The 23,355-nt window shown below is 39.6% G+C and overlaps 1 protein-coding gene across 1 annotated transcript; it reads left to right on the forward strand.

Annotated features, from left to right (window-relative positions):
* The first annotated feature begins 725 nt into the window (after positions 1 to 725).
* Positions 726 to 23,149, forward strand: Pank2 (pantothenate kinase 2). The gene is given in 7 exon segments (XM_047539248.1): positions 726 to 1,446; positions 8,826 to 9,178; positions 11,870 to 12,123; positions 13,675 to 13,851; positions 16,842 to 16,965; positions 18,572 to 18,697; positions 22,882 to 23,149. Coding segments are annotated over 7 exon segments (1,806 nt in total). The 3' UTR covers positions 22,933 to 23,149.
* Positions 23,150 to 23,355: the final 206 nt, after the last annotated feature.

Here is a 23,355-nt window from a genome sequence, read left to right on the forward strand (position 1 = left end):
AAAGAAGGCTATGGCCCAAAGGCCCATATGCCTAGGGTAGGCACTTTATTGGATAATTAGCAAGCAAAGTTTAGATCACACAGTCCACTTAAACTTGAGGGGCTGAGGAAGTACCTTAGGGATATAGAGCTGGGTAGCAAGCTAAGGTAGCCTTAGATGGAAGGAGTGCCAGGAAGGGCTTTTGGTATACAAAAGATACTGGGTCTCCGGGCTGTAGGTAATCATTTTCGCTCTTTTTTAAAAGAGAAATGAAGACAACTAAGGGTGGAAAAAAATCCAAGTTCCAAGGCAGTCGCCAAATCCTATGTCCCTCATTACAGCACAGCGAAGTGGCTCTGGGTCTCCTTCAAAAAGCCAACCCAACTTCCGGGCTCCCACGCACCCTCCTTCACCACAGGAGGGTGGCGAAGGATTTATAACCCACCTCCTTCCTCCGGTTGCCATGGAGACCAACCCCAGTCCTTTCAGTCCTTCTGGTACCCGGAACATCTCTCCAGCGCAGCCGGAATAAGAGGTGGCTTAGCCCAAACACGCTGGGGGAAGGGGGTCTAAGTGCAAAATAGTGCGAAGGAGCTGGAGGCCTCGAGGGTAGCTGCGGGATCAGACCCAGGGACAAAAGCTAATGTCTGTCGCGGTTCAAGCCTTTACATTTGCCAACGACTGGTGGCCAGGCGCTGAGGCAGCTCTGCTGGGCTGGAGGATGGCACCAGCCAGGAGAGGACCGCATGGAGCACCGAGGCGGGACTCGAAGGCATCCCGGGAGAGTTCCGGGGGCTGGGGCAGCGACCTACCCCGGGGTGGGGGAGAGTGGGGAGAGAGAGGCGGGACCTCGGCCCCTCCACCCACGAGCCCATTGGCCAGCTCCGCCATCACTCCTCACTGCGCAACATCGCCTCCTCCTCCACGGAGCCATATACTCCTCTCCTCCGCCACCTTCTGCCCCGCCCCATCCTAGGAGCCTCTCATTGGACGGGAGAGCGGTCTATCCGCCTTGAGTCAGAGCTCCGATTGGACCAGAGGCCCTTGGGCCGCCCCCAACCTACTTGGATTGGCTTGATATGCCTTGGCGCAACGGAAGAGGCGGCCGGCAGAGGGTGCGCCTCTGCTCAGGCTGGACTGCCGCGGAGGAGGCGAGGAGGAGTTCGGCGCTGGGGGGCTGGCTCGGGCGGCAGCGGTGGCTGCTGCGGATGGGAGCGGGCCGGCTCGGCGCGCCCATGGAGCGCCACGGCAGGGCCGCCGCCACCTCAACCTCGTCGACCGGGGAGCCGGCGCCCGGGGACTCCGAAGGGCGGCGGCGGGAGCCACTGCGGCGCCGGGCGAGCAGCGCGTCGGCGCCTGCAATTGGGGCCTCGGCGGATGGCGTGAGGCGGGATCGGCCCAGCTCCTACAGCGGCCCTGCCTCGGTCTCCCGCCAGCGCGTCGAAAGCCTCCGGAAAAAGCGGCCGCGTAAGTGCTCCGCGGGGCGCCCTGCGGCTCGCCCTGCCCCCTTCGTTCCCGGCTGCCGTTTTTCCCGCGCGTGGACAGTGCCCCCGCACGGTGATCCCACGGTGGTGCGTGGCCTGATGCTAGGCTAGAGGGCTCGAGTTCCCCTAGCGCTGTGCCTTCAGAGTTGGGGCCCCTTCGGGCCCTCGCGGCCATTGGTCTGCGCTTCCCTCTTGTTGCAGTGCCAGGACCCTTCCTCCCTCTCCTTAGCTCCTCGGGCGTTCTTTTCCAGAGAGTCACATGATTTTATCCTCGAGAAGGCTTCTTTTGATTCATTTCCATCGCCTTGTCTCCCCTCCCCCCAAATCCTTTGACTCCCCAGTGTCTGTCTTCCGTGGGTTTCCAAAGAGCTGCTTTCCGAGACGTTAAGTCCCTTTTATCTCGCGATTTCGAGCTTACCGGAAAATGATTAACCGCCCCCGAGTCGCTCCCAGCCTAAAACTGGATTCCGTGTTCCGTGCACCTCTAAGCTTTGGCTGCTTTTCTTCCCATGAGAATTCAGGTCATCTCACATCCAGATATCTTCCGTTTTCCTTCCATCTATTTGCAGGTAGTCACGATTCAGGGCTGTAACATTCTGGATTACGGGTTTTAGTTGTGAAGGAAAACTTCATCTTCCTGAATTTTGCCTTGGGAGATGCATTCGTTTTTCCCAGAGAATCGGTTTCTTAGTTTTATTACTAGGTTTCTTTTTCTGCATTTTTTTTCATCCCTCCCTTTTACAGGTCTTCAGTTCAAGACTGCTGTCTCACAGCCATTGCTACTGTTCAAAGTATCAGTTGTCCTGATACTGTAATATGAGCTTTTACATTGTAGCCGTGTTTTACATCGGGTTAGACTTGCTGATGGTGGTGGTTGCTAAATTCCTATTTGAGGTAATAGACTTGCCGAAATGAGGATTGTGAGAATGAGGTTAAGTGGCAGGGTGTGCCTGAAGCCAGTGTTGGTTAGTCTGTACCCTAGCCCAACCACTCATTTGCTTTTTCTTTTATCATCTGTGATTTGGGTGATTAAATGTAGCTGTTTTGCTATAGAAAGTTTGGGAATTTTCAGTTCTTTTATCTTTTCCCATCTTCTTGCAAAAGATTTGGAAAACAATCTCAACTGATTCCATTTTCAGAGTTAGTTACCTAGTTTTTATTTTATTAAGAAGCACCTGATTTTTAAGCAGTGCAAAACATTAGTTCCTTCATTGTTTTGTAGTACATCATTGAAGATGTTTGTAAATTTCATATTCAGTAAGGAGGAAACACAGCTATGTAGACAGCCATTTGTGGTCATTAGAGGATCATAAGTATTGTATTTTGGATGTTTGCATGGGTCCAGCACTCTTCTAAGATCTTTAATCATTCATTAGCCCTCAAAACTCTGAAATAAGTAGGTAGTATTCCATTTTACAGGTGAGAAAACTGTTATGTTTGCCCAGTGTTGATGGATTAGTGTGTGGTGGGAAAGAACTGTAAACTCAGGCCCAGTGTGTTGGTGCATACCTGTAATCCCATCTACTCGGGAGGCTGAAGCAGGAGGATCCAAAATTCAAGGCCAACTTGGGCAACTTAGTGAGACCCTCTCTCAAAATAAAACTTAAACAAAAGGGTTGGACATGAACCTAGGGCTTTGCACATGCTAGATAAGTACTCTACATCTGAGAATTCTACCAGCCTGGAGCTGGGTTTTGATTTTAGGTGTCCGATTTTAGACCCAAAATGTTCTTGATCCCCATATTGGGACTGGGGGAAAAGCACATGTGATATACTCCAGAGGTGTGGTTGTAAGAGGTTTTAAAAATTGTCCCCCACCCTCTCCAACCCCCCTTTCATGAAGAAAGGTCTAAAATTATTTAAAAATTGTTGTCATACAGACAATAAAATGCAGTTTTTTTTTATACTTTTTTTTTTTTGGTGGTGCCAGGAATTGAACCCAAGGCCTTGCACATGCTATATCCCCAGGCCCCAAAATGCACAGTTTTGATAAACATGAGACCATACATTTTTATCAAGGGCCTCAGATGTGCAGCAGATGTGCAGTAGGTGTGGAAATCCTGGGATAATAGTACTCCATAGTGAATTCTTTGAAGTTGACTCAAGTATGTTGTAGCATACCAGGGAGATCTTTGGGACTTGCTGATTTTGGAATCATGCCAATCATGAGAAAGCCTTAACCTTTAGTCTAAGAAGGTTTAAAGCTTTTTTTGTAGCTTGACAATACTAACCTGGAAAAAGAGTATTTTCCTTGTCTTTTGAAGGAGCATCAGTGTTGGGAGAATAGAGTTGCTCTTGGGGTCCTTTGAGACCCTGCCAATCCCCTTATCAGGCTCTGCATTTCAGCTGCAGTTAAGGAATTAGGAGCCCACTGGGAGCTCAGGAAGAAAGCTGATTTCCTGTAGCTTTGTGAACCCTTATTGAGAAACAGAATGGGAGAGGATGTTTTTTAACTTAATCTTTTATCACCTTTTTTTCTTTTTTCATTGCTCAGACTGTATATAAAACAGGGCTTAATTCATGCTAGGCAAGCATTTTACCACTGAGCTGTGTCCTCAACCCATGTTTTAAGCATTACCTTTAAATCTGAATGAAATCAAAGTAAATATAGTCCCTCACCTTGGATGTATAACAGATATGTAAAGTATTAAGCAAGACCTAAAAATAATTCAATTATGCAGCTGTGTAAAATGGCACAGTGAATTATTTTAGGGGTTATATGTATGAAACATGGTTTTGAATAATATGGTTATTCAGTGTTGCCATCCCTGCCCTCTATTTTTCTGGGACCATCAAGGCAAGAAGAGATAGATGCTATTAAAAATATTTTACTTAAGTACTTTTTCAAAGGAGAGAGAGGGAGCAAAGATAATTAACTATATGCTGTTGGAGAGAAATCTTATCAGGCAGTGAAAAGAGTGCCTATTTTTATTGGTTATTTAAAGGAGCAGTGATGTTTATAGGACTTAAGTTAGAATAAACTGAGTACTTTGCAGGTTCAGAACTTATAGTACCTTTGTCTTTAGGAACTGTGTTTCTCAGTTTATGTCAGCAAGACATAACCGGGATATGAGACGTCCCTTTTTACAATTACAGCTTAAAGTTTGCTTTCTAAAAGTGAAAACTTTTAGAAACTCAAGTTTTTCAGTAGTCTATTTTTTAAAAAAATTTTAGTTGTAGATGGACACAATATCTTTTTTTTTTTTTTTTTTTTAAAATGTGGTGCTGAGGATTGAACCCAGTGCCTCACATGTGCTAGGCAAGCACCCTACCACTGAGCCACAACCCCAGCCCCAAGTATACCATTTTTAATAGTGACAATATACCTGTAGTGTTAGATTTATTTCTAAATATTTTATGTTTTTTGCTATTCTGTTGTGTATGACCTTTTTTCATGTCATATTCTTACTGGGTTTTGTTTATATGTAATAAGCAAAATGAAAAGGTGTTTGTATCTGAACACCTTTAAGCTTTTTTGTTGTTGTTGTTGTTCTGTTGGTTTTAGTTTTCTTAGATTTTATACTTTTGGAATATTGAGATAATTATGTTTTTTTCCTTCAACTTATAATACAGAAAACCTCGGTAATTGGAATTTCTACTGTGAAAACCATCCTTACATTCCTGAAAAGATTCCCTGTTGCCCATGATGGTATTACTCTTTACTGTAAAGCTGGATTCCTTTTAATAATTTATGATGTTTTTACATTTGGGTTCCCAGATGTCTTTTTTTTTTTTTTTTTTTTTTTTTGTAAACCAGGGATTGAACCCAGGGGTACTTAACCACAGAGCCACGTCTCTAGCCCTTTTTAGTTTTTATTTTGGGAGAAGTTCTCACTTATTTGCTTAGGACCTCACTAGGTTGCTGAGGCTGGCTTTGAACTTGCAGTTCGCCTGCCTCAGCCTCCTGAGCTGTTAGGATAACAGGCATGCTGCACACCAGCCTCTCCTATAGTTTTGATATGCGATTATGCTACAATGATAAAGAAGCTTTGCCTGGAAACCAGTAGGGCCTGAATTTTTTTTTTATTTCCCTTGGTGGTAGATCTTCGACCTCTTTAGAAATGTTTTCAGTGCATTCGATTTCCATGTTTTTGATCTCATTCTGAGCTATTTTTTTTGTACTCTTGATTTTTTTTTTTTCTAGTCGATCCATGTTAGTTTACATTTTAAACTGATTGCTATTGGCTTATATGTAAAATTTCTGAGCACATACTCTTTCATCTTTTTTTTTTTTTTTTTTAGAAAAGCCATATCTTCTTTTTTTGGATGTAGTTAACCCGAATCTTGTCTGTTTAGTGATGTTTGTATTAACTACTACATAAAAATTGTACATTACTCGTGGTTCTCTTGATGTTTTGATACATGTATATACTGTATAATGTTCAAATCAAGGTAAACAACTTTCTCCTCAAATGATTTTTATTTCTTTATGGTGAAGATATTCAAAATTCCTTAGGATTGAGGGAGTAGTAACTTTGTGGTAAAATACCTTGGATTCGATCCGCAGCACTTCCCATCCGCACCAAATACAGCATACTATTATTATTTACATCTAGTTTGAAAAGTTGTGTTCTTTTTCTCTTCTTCTGGTGTTACCTATACATTTTTCACACATTTAAAGTTACTTCTCTGTTCTTGTCTAGAATTAATCAGAATCTTTATCTTTTCTTCCTTTTTCCAACAAGGCAGAAATGCTGCTTACTTTCACTTCCTACTCCTTTTTCTTCCTCTTTGACTTCCTATGTTGAAACAATGTAAGTATTTTAGTTCCAGATTGCTTGTTTTTTCTAAAAGTGCATATGTACTTGTTTCTCTGCTTATAGCCCATGGATAAAAAAGTTTCTTAGAGCTCTGGATGTTTTAAAATGATGTTGATGTGCACCTACTAATTATTGCAGAGGAAGTCTTGGAGTAGTAAAAGTTGAGCCCTTTTGTGTGTGAAGATTTCTTTTGCATTCTACTTGAAAGCTGGTTTAGCTAGATAAAAATTTCTAAATCCTTTTCCTAATAACTTTGAAGCAGGTACTCCATTGTCTTCCACCATTGCTCCATTGTCTTCTAGCTTCCGTGTTGCAAAGTCTGTTTACCTTTATGTATTTATGTATCTTTGAGGGATTCAGTTTTTTCCTTAGGATTTCCTGAAATTTAGTAGGATATGTCTGGGTCCTCCTTTTTCACTAATTTCTATATTATACTTTCGACCTGATGGTTCCTTTGTTAATATAAAAATGCATTATGTTCTTTTCTTAATATAAAAATGTATTTATTGAAGCATAATTTACATACAGTAAACTGCAGCCATTTAAAGTGTATGACCTCATTTTGATACAAATATTTATCTAGGTATTGACGGGCATGGTGGTGCATTCCTATAATCTCAGTGGCTTGGGAGACTGAGGCAGGAGGATCTCAAGTTCAAAGCCAGCCTTAGCAACTTAGCAAGACCCTGTTTCAAAATAAACAAAAAGGACTGGGGATGTGGCTCGGTGCCCCTGGGCTCAATCCCTGGGGTACCAAAAAAAATTTATTAGTTATATAGACTACAGCCTCCATACTCCCAACAATCACGATTTGGGTTGCCATGGAAGGTGTTTTCCTTCTGTCATCTTTCTTCCAGCCTGTGATTTGCTTTTTCTCAGATGCAGAAGTGATTGGTTTGCATTTATTTTCACGTAAGTGGAATCATAAAATAGGTAGCCTTTTGTGCAAGCTGCTTTCTTTCACTCAACCTGTTTTTGAGATTCATGAATGTTAAGTATGTGGTAGTTTATTTTGGAGGAGGGTGCATTTGAAAGCATGTGCCTTTATAACTGGGAAATTAACATGGGCATATTTTATATTTAAATTTTACCAGTTTTAGTCAAATTCTTTTGTGTGTTTAGTTTTATATACTTTTTATAATGTGTTAATTCTTGCAACCACACTAGTTAGCAGTCAAAGTTTTATTTTTTCTGTTAGCCTGAGGACATTTAAGATTCTCCTGGTTATTCTTGCAGTTCTTCTTCAGATACTTAGTTTTTCATTTTGTTGCTTTCATTTCTGTGTGGTGACTCTAGCTTGTACAGTGTTCATCCCTGGTTTGAGTTTTGTTGTTCTGTCAGTGAATGCAGTTTCTATTTACTCATCTGTCAGGATGGACCATAGAGGAGAGATGGATGTGTGTATGGCCAGATGAGAGGGTTCCCCATTATTTGTGGGTAACGGTAGCCATCCTGATGTCATCTTTGTTCTGGGACTACAGTGCCAGTGAAGAGTGTCTCTGCAGGGGTGAAGTGGGGAAGCGGGTGGCCTGTCCATTTGCACCAAATGTATTTCCCTACCATATCCCTTGAGACTGCACCAGAGCCTGCTTCTGTTCCTCATGGCACCCATCCATGTTAACAGCTCCAGTGGATCATCCACCCTTACATCCTCTCTCACCTTTGTAGTTGCTCCCAGTTTTAATAGCATTCCTCTTGTGAGGGTTGTGAACTGATATTACTTAGTTCTAGTAATATCACCAGATTACGTATATTTTTTGGTACCTGGAATTAAACCCAGAGGAACTCAACCAATAAGCTACATCCCTAGCCCTTCTTTTTTTATTTTTTATTTTTAATTTTGAAACAGGGTCTTGCTAAATTGCTGAGACTGGCTTTGAACTCATAAACCTCCTGCCTCAGTCTCTCAAACTGCTGGGATTATAAGCGTGTGTCACCACACCTGGCTCATTTTTCCCCCCGCAAACTTATGATTCTATTATTAACAGGGGCTTTGGTCATTTGAACCAAGAATATATATATATTTATGGGGGGGGGGGTCCTCCAGTCTTGTTTTGCAACGCAAATGAACACTTAGTGCACCTATGATTTCTGACCTCAAACACCTTTTGGGTCTACTACCCTGATGACTGGAAGAGACCTTCCTGGCCCTGGTGATGCCTCTTTCATCCCCCAGTCCTTGTAGATTGTCTCCGATGCTCTTCTCTGAACTCCCTGTAACGGGCCAGGGTACTCCAACACTGACATGTACCTTGTAGCTCCCTCTTCATACTGTCACCACATGGTGTTAGCTAGGTTGTCCACATAAATTTGCCCAGCAGGTTACATACTATGCACTAGACAGTTTTTTATTTAAAAGAAAAAATTATAGTACAGTTTGGACCTGTCTGTACAGGAAGTTAGGTTGACTCAATACTTTGATATTTTTCTTTATATCTTTGTTCTAGATTTTTCCAAATCAGAGATGGTCACATTTATTTATCCCCGCCCCCACTTTTGTTTAGAATAAAATCCCTTGGGAACCAAAGGGTGTGAAATAAGTTGCTAGCTATAAAATTAGGTTTTTGAAAAGAGCTGTTCTGATTTTTTTTTTCTTCCCTAGTTTTTCCATGGTTTGGCTTGGATATTGGTGGAACCCTGGTCAAGCTGGTTTATTTTGAACCCAAAGACATCACTGCTGAAGAAGAAGAGGAAGAAGTGGAGAGTCTTAAAAGCATTCGGAAGTACTTGACCTCCAATGTGGCTTATGGGTCCACGGGCATTAGGGACGTGCACCTGGAGCTGAAGGACCTGACTCTGTGTGGACGCAAAGGCAATCTGCACTTTATACGCTTTCCCACTCATGACATGCCTGCTTTTATTCAAATGGGCAGAGATAAAAACTTCTCGAGTCTCCACACTGTCTTTTGTGCCACTGGAGGTGGAGCATACAAATTTGAGCAGGATTTTCTCACAGTATGCATTTTTTAGCTTATATACAATTTATGGTAATTTGATTGTTAAAAATAATGCCAATTGCAAGTGGTAGAATATTTCCATTTCTAATGGAACTTGAATTTTCTTTAGTGCAATGAAGAATAATAAATTAGTGATAGGAGTTAGCCATCTAGAGATTGTTGTGTAGTTTACTTTTTGCCTGATTGAGATATGTTGATGAGAATCAGGACCTCTAAAAGCATTACGTCATTCCTTTACATGAATACTTAGTGAGTCTGGGATGAGGAGAATAAGAAACAATTAGCTTGAAAAATAAAACTTAAAAAAATCCTATCATAAAATTGTTTCCAGACTCAGATCGATCATATGATTCTCGAGTGCCTTTCTATGTGCTGTGTGCTGCACTTGTTCACTGAGTCTGTCTACCACATCTGTCCCCTAGGGCAAGTGTCACCCAGCACTTGGTTTTGCCCTCATTCTGTGAACAGTTAGCAAGACCTTGAGCCTAGGTCCTTTGAGAGTGGATGTCAGGATAGGTGTAAGAGTTGACAAGTGAATGGCTAAGACCCTAACCTTCAAGGTGCAGTACAGATTTCAGATGTTTCCAGTGAGCAATGTTTTTCATGCCACCAAATGAGATCATTAGACCAAAGGAGATTCTGCCTTTGTTTTATTCTACACATCTTTCTTTTTCCCTTGTGTGTCATTATATGGCTTTTGACTTTGTCTTCTTCTTTTTTTGTTCTCTGTGTCCTGACTTTTTCCTGTAACAGGCCATAGTCATCACAGTATGAAACTGACATTAATTATTTAACAAGGTTTTATATGCTTTGCTTGGATTTTTCTTGGTTGCTGGTTTTCAGTGGTTTCTTTTCCACCTGTGAGTATAGGAGAGGTAGCAGTAGAGAGGGTTCTTGTCCTTTGTGGAAGCCTCCTAGTGGACTTTGCACTATAACTGATAGAAGAAAACCTCTCTGTTTCTAGGACTCATCAGGGTTCTTTGCAGCATATTTGGAAACTATTCAGGCTGTTAGAGGCTCCATGTTGTATGATAATCCAAGGAGAAGGTTCAAAGTGAATTTTATGCCTTAGGAATTGGTACTTAGGCTCTTGGGATTTCTCCTTTGTATGCACCAGTGCCGTACTTAAAAACTATGTGAAATGTCTGTCAAATTCTGTTTGTGCTTTAGAAGTGATTAATACTAAAAAATGAATTTTTAAAATGCTTTTATTTTTTAATGTGAATCAGATTTTCTTACTTTATATTTAGTTTGCTTGTTGGTGCTAAACATATATTCTGAATAACTTGGGATAGTGAAATTACCTGTGGATTCAGTCATTGAATATGTCACTTGGACTGAGATTCATTAGAAATAATACCACAGCAGAACATTTTAGGATAACATGAATTATGGGAAGGATAAAAGGAGAAATTGATTTGACATATAACATCAGAAAACTACTTGGATTCTAATAGCCCACTAGTGTAAAATGATTTGGCTTAGGAGTGCAAATAGTGGCACTTAGAGAGGCAGGAAAGTAAGCTTTGAATTCATTTTGACATGAGGAAGTGGCTAGATGAAATGACAGTGATGAGCACTTTGGGTTTGGTCCCAGGAGTAGCTTAATATTCTTAATTAGGGATTGATTAAATTAAGGATTCGTCCAAGGTTGTCTATTAACTTTTCCATAACCCACAGTGACTGGGAATAAATTGAATATAAATGTAATCAAATGGGATTTGGATTAAAGAGGGAGAACTTGATGGGCTAACCTTGGTTATAAACAGAATTGGGTACTTTAGGGGTTGAGGCTTGCAAGCATCCAGATGGTTCAGAAGTTCATAGACTTGGTGGTCTGTATCAGCTCTTCCAAGTACCATGAAAAGTTTATATATCTTAAATTTTCCTGTGCATGACTGTGTATGACACATGCATGTAAACATGGTTTTAAAAAGTTAAATCAGGTCATATTTTATAAAATCGTTTTCAACTTGCTTTTTGACCGACAGCATGTCTTGTGATTCCATTTTAATAACATATAGAGATGTTCTTTATTCTTAATTGCTATACCAACTCCATAATATGAATAATAATTAACCATTTATTAATTACTTAAAAGAAATTAAGTTAATAAAAGTGATTTCAATTTTGATATTGCTAACCCCACTTTCACCAGAGGCTTTAACCAGTTTAAATAGGGAAAAAATCTTCTAATTGGATACTCCAACACTTTGCTTTAGGTTAAATAAGAAGGTGTGGCTTCTTTTGATACTGCTCTATAGCCTTGAAGATGGTCTTTTTGAAGGCTGATATCATAGTCTTTATGGCTTCTGCCATTGTCACCAGGTACTCTGTGACAGAGCTGTGGCCCAAGTTGTGTACCTGCCTCATTGTACCTGTGAGGGTAGATCTTGTTTTCTCCTTGCAAGTTGATAACCTTTCACTGAAGATTTTTGGCACACTTCTTCAGGTGCTGCAGCTATTTGTACATAGAATGTATTTGGGTCTGTGGGAGCAGGAGTCTGTTTTGGCAGTCCATCCTGTGTTTGTTGTTACTAAATTTGTTCTGTAATGATCTGTATCAAATAATATACATTTGCAGGTGTACCTTTATGGTGTGTTTAATGTAGAGGGTATGTGTTTTTAAACAAATTTTTATTTCTATTGGTTTGTTAAAAAGTCTGAATACATTCTTATTTCATTACAGATAGGTGATCTTCAGCTTTGCAAACTGGATGAACTAGATTGCTTAATCAAAGGAATTTTATACATTGACTCAGTTGGTTTCAATGGACGGTCACAGTGCTATTACTTTGAAAATCCCGCTGATTCTGAAAAATGTCAGAAGTTACCATTTGATTTGAAAAATCCATATCCTCTGCTTCTGGTGAACATTGGCTCAGGGGTTAGCATTTTAGCAGTGTATTCCAAAGATAATTACAAGAGGGTCACAGGCACAAGGTAAGTTTTTTATAGAGAAGTCATTGTTCATTCTTAGTATCATAATAGGTTAACTAAGTTTTTGGGTATTACATATAACTATACCTTCAAGAACTTGTTAAAATTATGTACCTTTAATGTCTTGTGAGGATTTTATTACTGCAGTTTAATAAAATGTTTCATCAATAGATTCATTGATCAAGTCCATAGTCCTGGCCCTCAGTTGGTTTTATGGTGTATATATACAAAATAAATAAAATTACTAGGTAGCATTTTGAGAAGGGAAGGTCCTAGTTTTGAGACCTGTAGATTTTGTGTGATAATTGGAAAAAATATATGTATATATACACACACACATATGTATATTTTAGTTGTAGATGGACATAGTACCTTTATTTATATTTAATGTGGTGCTGAGGATTGAATCCAGGGCTTCACATGTCAGGCAAGTGCTCTGCCATTGAGCTACAACCCCAGCCTGAATACTGTAGATTTTATACATCACATTCATACACACATGTGATCAGGAGAAGGTAGTCTGAAGAGGGAGGTTTAGGCGGAAGAAGAGAATGAATATGTTTTGGTTTAAGAATCAGAGGTTACTTGAGGAAAAACAAGGATCTGGGATTAGGATGAACATTTTTCTTTTTTTGGTACTGGGGATTAAACCCCAGGCATTTCACCATTGAGCCACATCCCTAGCCCTTTTTATTTTTTATTTTGAGACAAGGTCTTGCTAAGTTCTTAGGACCTCACTAAGTTGCTGAGACTGTCTTTGGACTTGGGATTCTCCTGCCTTATACTCCCAAGTCTCTGGGATTATAGACATGTGCCACTATGCCCAGCTAAACAAATTTTTTTTTTTTTTTTTTTTTAAAACAAGAGTAAACTAAAGAATGAGAGGAGGCTGGGTGTGGTGGTGCATGCCCGTAATCCCAGTAATTTGGGCGGCTGAGGCAGGAGGATTGTGGGTTCAAAGCCAACCTCAGCAACTTAGGTACTTATAGCAGCTCAGTGAGACCCTGTCTCTAAATAACTATAAAAAAGGGCTGGGGATGTGGCCCAGTATTAAGCGCCTCTGGGTTCAATCTCTGGTACCAAAAAAAAAAAAAAAAAAAAAAATAGAGGAGAGTAATTGTTGGAGAAAACAGAGTAATGGAGTCTGATGAAGTGCCAGTGAGCCAGGGTGACAAAGTGCTTGAAAATGACTTCAGTGAATGCATGGGAAGAGGGAAAGTGAGAAGGTGCCAGTGTGACTGGTCCCAGGTGTGGGGCTGAACTTGTAACTGAGAGACTTTGTATCTGCTAGTGCCCTGACTGCACTGAGAACTCGGGAAGGGTGGGGGGCCTACGTTTTGCTGCTTTGCTTGTTGTCTCATGAATGTGTATATGCAAGGTGTCTATGAAGCAGACTTATTTCATGTCACAGACTTGTTTTTTACTGATGGCATCTGCAGGATTATATTGGAGCAAGAGTGAATTGGCATGTGAACAGTTTTAGGGTTCATGATTTTTACTCATCTCTTCCTATTTTTTAAAATATTGTCCTTTATTGCTTGTTTTTAATTACAGTCTTGGAGGAGGAACTTTTTTTGGTCTCTGCTGTCTTCTTACTGGCTGTACCACTTTTGAAGAAGCTCTTGAAATGGCATCTCGTGGAGATAGCACCAAAGTGGATAAACTAGTGCGAGACATTTATGGAGGCGATTATGAGAGGTTTGGATTGCCAGGCTGGGCTGTAGCTTCGAGGTAAGGGAGCCTGTGTATACTAAGTAGTACAGGAATAAAATTTTAAGTACTGGGCATATGTTTTCTTTTAAGCAGCTTTATTGAAATATAATTTATGTACTCTGAAATCACCTGTTTAAAGTGTGTAATTTAGTGGTTTCTAGTATATTTCCAGAATTGTGCATGATCCATCACAATTGAACCATCACCATGATCCATTTTCATCTCCTGGAAATAAGCCTTACATTATTAGCTGCCTCTTCCTATTTTTCCCACCCCCAGCCATGCCTGACACTAATCTACTTTTTGCCTCTAAAGATTTGCTGTATGTTTCCTATTGTATCATATAATATGTGATCTTTTATGACCAGTTTCTTTCACTGAGCATAATGTGTTCAAAGTTCATTTTTATTTTGTCATGAATATTTATTCCTTTTTTTGCAGAATAATATTCCATTATATGCATATACCACATTTTTATTCATTTATCAGTTTGTAAACATTTGGGTAATTGGTAAACATTTGGGTTGTTTTCACTTTTTGGCTATTTTTATGAATACTGCTAAATTTGGTGTACTTGTCTTTGTGTGTACACATTTTTTAAATTCTCTTGGGTAAGTATCTAGTAGTGGAGTTGCTGGGCCATATGGTAACTTTATGTTTAATCTTTTGAAGAACTACTAGACTGTTTTCTAAAGTGTCTGTATTTTACAATCTGGGCTTTTTAAGAGTGTTTAAGTTTGTTCCATGTCCTTCCGGCCTGTTTATCTCTTTGACCTTAGCTGTCTTAATAGGCATGAAGTGATATTTCTTTTCTTTTCTTTTTTTAAATGGGAATTGAACCCAGGGCACTTTACCACTAAGCTACATCCCCAGTCTTTTTTAATTTTTATTTTGATATAGGGTCTCGTTGAGTGGCTTAGGGCCTCATTACGTTGCTGAGGCTGACCTTGAACTTAACAGTTCTCCTGCCTCAGCCTCCTGAATCACTTGGATTACAGGTGTGCATTACCGTGACCACATGAAGTGATAGTTCATTGTGGTTTTGATTTGCATTTCCCTGATGGCTAATGATGAACAGTTTCACATGTGCTCATTGGCCCTATGTCTATCATCTTAGGAGAAATGTGTGTTCAAGTCTTTATCAACCTTTTCTATTGTTTTTATCTCTTTATTGTTGAATTCCAAGAATTATTTATATATTGGATAAAGCTCTTTATTAGAGATATAATTTGCAAATATTTTCTCTCTTTTTCTATTGTCTTTTCATTTCCCTTGATGGTGTTCTTTGCAGCATAGAAGTTTTGAATTTTGGCAGTCCATCTTTATCTTCTCTCTTTAGCTTTTGTACTTTTAGTGTCATAGATAAAAGTTCATTGTTTAATGTAAGATCATGAAGGTTTACTTCTATTTTCTTCTAAGAGTTTGATAGTCTCAGTTCATATATTTAGGTCTGTTACCCACTTCGAGCTAGTTTTTATGTATGGTGAGAAGTAAAGGTCGAAATGCTTTCTTTATTGTGTTGCTATCTAGCTGCCCCAGCACTTTTGTTATAAAGACCATTTTTTCCCTGTTTAACTTCTTTGGTCCCTTTGTCCAAAATCAGTTGACCAGTAATTAAATTGTAAAGGATTCCTGACTCATCCCAAAAGAAAAAAAAAAAAAAAGAAGGAAAGTCAGTTGACCATAGATGTTTGGGGTTATTTCTGGACCCTTAGTTCTTTGTCATTGGTCGGTATATTCTTAAGCCAGTTTTACACTGCCTTGGTTACCATAATAGCTTTGTATTAAGTTTTGAAACTAGGAAATATAAGTCCTCTAACTTGTTGTTCTTTTTAAAGTCATTTTGACTATTTTGGGTTCCTTGAATTTCCTTATGAATTTTAGGATCAACTAGGCAATGTCTGCAAAGAAGGCAGCTGAGATTTTGATAGGGATTGAGTTGAAACTGTTGACCAGTTTGAGAGTATTACCAGCTTAACATTGTCAAGTCGTCTTGTCCAAGAAGATGGAATACCTTTCCATTTATTTAGAGGTTTTTGCTTTTTTTGAAGTGTTTTGTAGTTTTGTAGATTTCAGTGTACAAGCATTGTACTTTTTTTTTTTTTTGGTACCAAGAATCAAACCCAAGGGTGCTTAACCACTGAGCTGCATCTCCAGCCCTTCTTAATATTTTATTTAGGAGACAGGGTCTCGGTAAGTTGCTTAGGGCCTTGCTAGTCTTGAACTCTCACTCCTCCTGTCTCAGCCTCCCTGGTGTGCCAGCGTGCGTGGCTACCATTATACTTTGGTTAAATGTTTCCTGAGCATTTTTAACATCTATTTGATGTTATTATAAATGGAATTGTTTTGAGATTGTTTAGTAATACAATTATATGTTGAGACACGTGGGTTTTAGTGGAAGTGGCACTCATTTATTCATGCTTGTTCATTAATTTTAGGCACTTAGTAAGTGCTATAGATTTTATTTTGTTTGGACCATTCACTCATTGGTCCTCACTTCCTTTTTGGGTTTCTACTCTGGTCAAGTAGCAATTCTTATGGTCAAGAAATTAATTTCTAAGGGGATCTGAAACTAAAAAGTAGCTCACTTCACATTCAACTGCCTGCACTTTGCTCTGATAAAGTAGTTTACCAGATGTCAATATGAGCATCTGAGTAGAACAGCTATGTGATTGGGATGGATTGCTGATAGAACTGTTTGTGGTGGCAGAAAGGGTGCTGCCTTCTGTTGGATCTAATGAGATACTAACCGAATGTGGGACTATCTGGGTATCAAAGCTGGGTGTTGTTAGAATCCACAGGGAAAGCTGCCTGTTCATTTAGAATGCTTGCAGGCTCTTTGAAGCTGAGTTCTCTGAGCAGATGCTTCATCATTTGTGAGATAAGAAGTTGGAATATGTGAACAGTTTTGCCCTAAAGAACAGTTTTATCTCAGTAAAGTAAAATTGAAGTTCCATTGGGCTGTGTTGCCTTTGGTTTAGCAATGGGATATTTTTTTCCCATCACAGCTTTGGAAACATGATGAGCAAGGAGAAGCGAGAGGCTGTCAGTAAGGAGGACCTCGCCAGAGCAACTTTGATCACCATCACCAACAACATTGGCTCCATAGCAAGAATGTGTGCCCTTAATGAAGTAAGGGTCATGGGTTTCTTATGTTGCTCTAAGGAAAATACTGAACTTCCTAAGTGGGTCCCACCTTGACATCAAGCTTTGTCTCTCTTTGAACATTGCCTAAATGTAGTTGTATGGGTGGACTTTTGTTTCAGTGCAAAGTTAAGATTTCTTCTAATACAGGTTAATCTTCACCGATTTATATTTTCTTCTTACTGAAGATAACACTGCTGCTGTCTAGGTAAAATGGCCTCTTTTGAGGAGAAAGAGGAAGTTAGGAAGGTAGCTAGTGTTCAGATGATGGGAAGTGGGGAAGTGGGTGATGATGGGTAATGATGCTGAATCTAGACTCCATGGTCATCGGGAGCACTAGAGGCCCAGGGAAGGAATCCACAGAAGTCACTGAAGCTGGGAGAAGACTGAGCAGGCAGAGGAATGTCACCCTGGCTCCCTTCTACTTCAGCAGAGCTATGTCTTTGTGCTTTCAGCTTCTTTACAGTGCTGCCTTGTAGCATTCAGGTCAAGCAGCATTGTACAGGGCTATGAAAGAACCAAGAATGGGCTGCCCTTGGGGAAGGAGGATCTAGGATCCAGTTGGTGCAGCTTGATGGCTTGTCCCTATTTATACATTTTTGTTTAAAGTTATTCTTTAGATGATATAGACATGCAGCTTAAAAGGAAACCTTAAAGACATAGAAGGATTTGTTTCATTTTAATTAAAAAAATTTGGATGGCATCAAATAATTTTCTTCATTTGAATATTATAACTACTTTTTTCTTTATTGCATGTTCCCTTTCCTGTGCTTATGTATTTTAAGATAGCTAGTGTACATACCATTTCATGTATTTTACTTAAGTATTATACATTTCATGGCTGCATATTTGTTTGGGTTCATCTGTGTCATGAATTATTCACATAACTTGGGCATTTCACATGCTGGATATTTGGTTGCTTGCCAGTGATAACTCTTCAGTATGCAGTTTTCAGTGTGAAACTACTCTTTGGCTCAGTTTTATTCTTGATGTGGGACTTACGTAGGAGTGAGACTGGTCTTAATACAAATCTTGGTCTTAATATGACCATCTTATGAATCTTGATGTATATTTGCTGGGATACTTTGCACACGGTTGCACCCATTTAGATGGTCTTTAGCAATGAATGAGTGGATCCATTGTACTGCAATTTTACTAATAATTTTGGGGGTGGAATTTCAGGTAGTTTTTTTTTGTTAATAGGTCTATAATTTTGCTTTCTTTGAACAATAGAGAAGATGAATTTTTCCTGCCTATTTGTGTGACTTGCCTATTTGTGCCACTTTCCTTTTTTTTGAATTGGGGTTATAGTTTTTACTTGTGTAACAAATCTACTTAATAGTTGTCATTTGTCATATTTAATACAAATGTTTTTCCTAATCTCATTTCTTCTCCTGTGACATTTTTTGGGCATGCTTTGCAGTGGGTCCAGAGTTGTTTGGGGATCAAAATTTTGGAAGTCTTGGAACAAATGGATTAAATTTGATCATCAGTCAAGTTGCTGCTAAAAACTGTTCACGGTGCTCTTTTGGGGTAACTTATGAGAAAACAGAAATTAAGATGCAAACTAATTGCCTTTTTTTGATGTGCTCAGAACATTAACCAGGTGGTATTTGTTGGAAATTTCTTGAGAATTAATACGATCGCCATGCGACTTTTGGCATATGCTTTGGATTATTGGTCCAAGGGACAGTTGAAAGCACTTTTTTCAGAACATGAGGTAAGTGGACTTGTTTCTGGTGATGTGTCATATATACAAAAGGGCACAGTTTGCACTGTAGTGGAACTTGAAGCAAGAGGCGAACTGGGCTGCAGTATTTCTGTGTTTTGTAATTGTATGATTGTAATGTGTGAAAGTTTGTTTTTTTTTTTTTTTTTTTTTTTTTTTAACTTGCTATAGTACCAGGTAGATTTTTGGCTATTTTAATTGTAAGTTTAAGCAGTTTTTAGGAAAATAATTTTTTTGTTGTGGTGGTGGTGCTTGGGGATCAAACTCAGAGCCTTGTGCATGGTAGGCAAGTGCTGAGCTATACTCCCAGCCCCCAAAGGAAAAAAAAGTTGCTTAAAACTTCTCTTTATTACTGTTGCTGTATTCTTTTTCAAACAATCCTTATATTTTTTGCACTGACTCTGAAAATGCATTTGTTCTGGGTTTTGACTTTTTTCACTGTTTCAATGCCAGTTTTTATGAATTGATACAATTCATGTACCATTTATTTAAGAGGTATATTCTAAAAATGAATGGATCAGTGAAAAAATATTCCAGACTAGAACCACACTGTTGTAAGAACTTGTAGACAGGCTAGAAATGACAAAATGGAGAGGAATCACTAAATTGTTCAACCTGATATCCTGTCTTGGAAAGTACCCTTTTTTTCTCTTTGGAAAAAAATGGGATCAAAGCTATAGAAGGGTTTCCATCTTCCCTCTCTTTGTTTGCTGGGCAGTTGAACTCTTAAGTGTTGTTGGAGTTTAGATAGTATTACCATGAACATTTTTCAGAATTATATGTGCATATTTACTTTTAAGTGTTTATATGAATTGACAGAAATCAAAATAGAATTTGAGGTGCTGTAAATAAAGATTATTTTTTCCTTTAAAGTTGTTCTAACTTTTTCTTTTTAAATTGCTTGAGTTCTTAGTTAAAATCCCAAGTACACAAATTCTCCATATCAAAAAGCATTATCAGAGCCCCAAGTCATCTAATTTCTTTTATATTAGTAAATCAGTACAGAATTGCCCTGAGTTTCTTAGAATTCATAATTTTTGTGCATTTTGCTTTTATAATCCTTGACCTGTTTTGTTTTGCTTTGTTAGAATAAAGATAAACTTTATTTAATGTTATGTGATACTATAAATTTCCTCCTGTATAATTTCTACATCTTGTTGAACCTTTTCCTAGGTAGAACTGAAGAGATTAGTTTCTCAACCTTTTTCAATCTTATACCTTTTTATCATAACAACATTGAATATCTCTAGTCAGGAAATTGGAAATCTGAAACTCTTTTAGTGCAGGGGATTTGAACCCAGGGGTACTCTACCACTGAACTGCATCTCCACTCCCTGCTCCCTTTGTATTTTATATATATTTTAGTTGCCAATGGACCTTTATTTTATTTATTTATATGCGGTTCTGAGAATCGAATCCAGTGCCTCATATGTGCTTATTAGCAAGTGCTCTACCACTGAGCCACAACCCCAGCCCATCTCTACCCCTTTTTATTTTGATATAGGTCTTGCTAAATTGCCCAGGCTTGTCTCAAACTTTAATTCTTCTACCTCTGCCTCCCAAAAGCTGGGATTATAGGTGTGTGCCACCATGCCTGGCTGAAATAAGAAAGTTTTTAAATGCTGGTTGAGCATTTTGGATTTCGGATTTTTGGATTAAGGGTGCTGCACCAAGTCTATGCAAATATTTCAGAATCTGAAAAATGTCAAAATATGAACCATTCTAGACCTAAGCATTTTGGGTAGATGTGCAACCTATAGTTATAAATCTTTTTTTTTTTTTTTTTTTTTTTTTTTTTTTGGTACCAGGGATTGAACCCAGGGGCATTTAATCACTGAGCCACATCCCCAGACTTCCCCTTCATTTTTCATTTAGATAAGGGGTCTCTCTAAGTTGCTTAAGGCCTCACTAAGTTGCTGAGGCTGGCTTTGAACTTTCGATCCTGCCTCAGTCACCTGAGGCATTGGGATTACAGACTTGAGGCTCTGGGATTATAGGATTGCACCACCACATCTGGCTGTTAATTAGCAATCTTTATAAACCCTAATGTGTTTTACATTTTTGTCGTCTGTACTGCCTGCTGAAATCATTTTTCCCTGTGTTTAGCATTGTTGCGGTATTTGTCCCTGTTCTCCATTTGTGGTCAGCACTCTTAACTCTAGTATTGATCACTGCCCTTGTGGAATTTTGGTCTTGAAGTATTCTGCCCTGCCACAGCAAAGTGGTTGGTTTAACACGTTTATTAACACTGCATTTTTTTCAAGACTTCCTTCTCTTATTCTTTCCCATTGTTATCCTAGCACTTGCTGGTCTCCAACAACTTGTCTTTACTTGATTCTGGGTCTTTAGTGGTTAACTCTTAATTTTTTTTTTTTTAATTGCAAAATAAAGCACAGACAGTGGGAGCTACATGCAGCAACATATACTGCTGGTATAAGATGACACCTTGTGTCTGTTCTCTTCAGGGTTCCCAAGCATTGCTGACTCTTGGCTGTGTCACCTCTACAATTCTGGCCTAGTAACAAATGGATGTGACTGCCTTTTTGAAAAACAGAAATAAGAGTGACAGGGCTGGCTTTAGCCTCTCTGTGGTTTCATCATAGGTTTTTTGAGCTAGCTTTTCTGGTTTGTTTGTTTTAATTTTTAATTTGTTCTTTTTAGATATCCCTGAGAGCTAGTTTTTCTTTAAAGTTAGACTGGACCTCACTATTAACATATTTTAGACGTTTTTAGCACCTTCTTTGAAATTCACAGTCACATTGTTCAGGATCTTCCTACATTCCTTTTTCAGTTATTTTTCCTCCCTCCCCCCCAAGAACACATATTCTTGTTTATTTGTGTGTTGGCATCAGAGAAGCCCCCAGGAAAATTCATAGGAGAGGCATGTAGAAGAAATTATCTGCTAACTACAATTAGTCAGTCTCCTGTCACTTCTTGGTCTAGTTTTTCCCATTTCCCACTCTCTCAAGGTAGCCATCAGTGGAGTTGGACCCTTCTTGGGTCTTGTTGGGTCTGGGGTGCTGCAGTACAGTTACAGCAAGCCAGAGCTTGCTTTCCATGGAGACAGCGGTGGTGTTAAGGCAGGGTAGTCATTTCTTTTTTAAAGTACTTCAACACTTGATCTCATACTTTTAGAGACCTTGATGGATTCTGTTAACATTGTGGAATTCTTCTCTGATTCCTGCTGGCACTCTCTGTCAGCGTGGGTTTTATTCCACTTTCTTTACTATTTTATCCTTTTTTGTTTGTTTGGATTTTTGGATTCTTGATTGTGTTGTGGTGTGGCACTTGTCCTCTTTTAGTTGCTGCTTCTCAGTCTTCCCTCATTGCTGTCCAGTCCTGTGCTTCTTGCTCTGGTCCAGTGGATCCAGTGACTGCTGGGCACAGCTGCTCCTTTGCCATCCTGTAGGAAACCTACCTGCCTTGTTCTCCACATCTCATGTTCCTGTGTTCCCATTCTCAGGGTTGGTGTCTTCAGACCTTCCCTGCTGCCCTCATCCTCTGCTTAGGTGAGTCTTGAATTTGTTTTACCTCCTCCTCATTTTCCCACCTCCAGCCAGTCAGGTCCTCACCTGTGATGCTTCATGTCCTATCTCATCTTTATTCCTTAGTTGTCTGAATGTGTGCCATGCCTGTGCTGGTTCTCCTCTCATTCTTCAGGACTATCCAGGTATCATCTTTTACCAGAATAACTGAGCTGCTATCGGCTCTACTGCCCTTGAGTACCTACTGTGGGTTTGATAATCTTTTTTCTTTTTCTTTTTTTGGTATTAGGGATTCAACCCAGAGATGCTTTACCACTAAGCTGCATCCCCAGCACTTTTTATTTTTTGTTTGAGACAGGGTCTCTCTCAAGTTGCTGAGGCTGGCCGGAACTTGTTATCCTCTTGCCTCAATCTCCTGAGTCACTAGGATTACAGGCATGTGCCACTCACTGATCCTGGCTGGGTTTGGTGTTCTTACACAGTTGTCTGACGTGTGTGGGGTGTCTTGTACGTCTAAACCTTCCCTGACTGGGGAGCTCCTCAGCCTTCCCTATTCCCAGCCTGCCTTGGGCCTACTGCCAGTGCTCAGGAGTTAAGGGCAATGTTGATTGTAATACTAGTAATTGTATTTGTGGTAGTTTAAATAAATCAAAGGAAAATTGCTCTTAATTTTGGTGTATTGTTTTACAGGGTTATTTTGGAGCTGTTGGAGCACTCCTTGAGCTGTTGAAGATTCCCTGATTGTTACCGGGGAGGGCATCCTGGAAACTTCTACAATGGGATCTGTGGACTTTTTGGTTTTTAAAAGACTTACTCAGTTTTATGATCGTGTACTACCTGAATCAAAGAGGGAAATGATGTGTATTTTTCTAAGTCATCAAGATAAATCCTTTAAAAAATTCAGTCTAAACTAGCAACCAGTAAGGAAAGATGCATTAAAAAACAAGTGGACCATGTCCAGGCAGTGTGAGGATCGCTGTGTTTAAGTTGCTGTTCAGGGTAGCACTGTTAAGCCTGTGGTGTTTTTGGAAATCTCAGCATAAACTCACTGCAGACACCCTGGGAGAGCTGTCCTGTGTTGAGCTGACTGGTTGTGGATCCTGTTTTAGCTTGCTAAATGCAGGACAGGCTGCTGTGTGTTATAATCTAATCACAGTTTTCTCA

This window comes from Sciurus carolinensis, chromosome 2 (assembly GCF_902686445.1).
Source record: "Sciurus carolinensis chromosome 2, mSciCar1.2, whole genome shotgun sequence".
Classification (NCBI taxonomy): domain Eukaryota; kingdom Metazoa; phylum Chordata; class Mammalia; order Rodentia; family Sciuridae; genus Sciurus; species Sciurus carolinensis.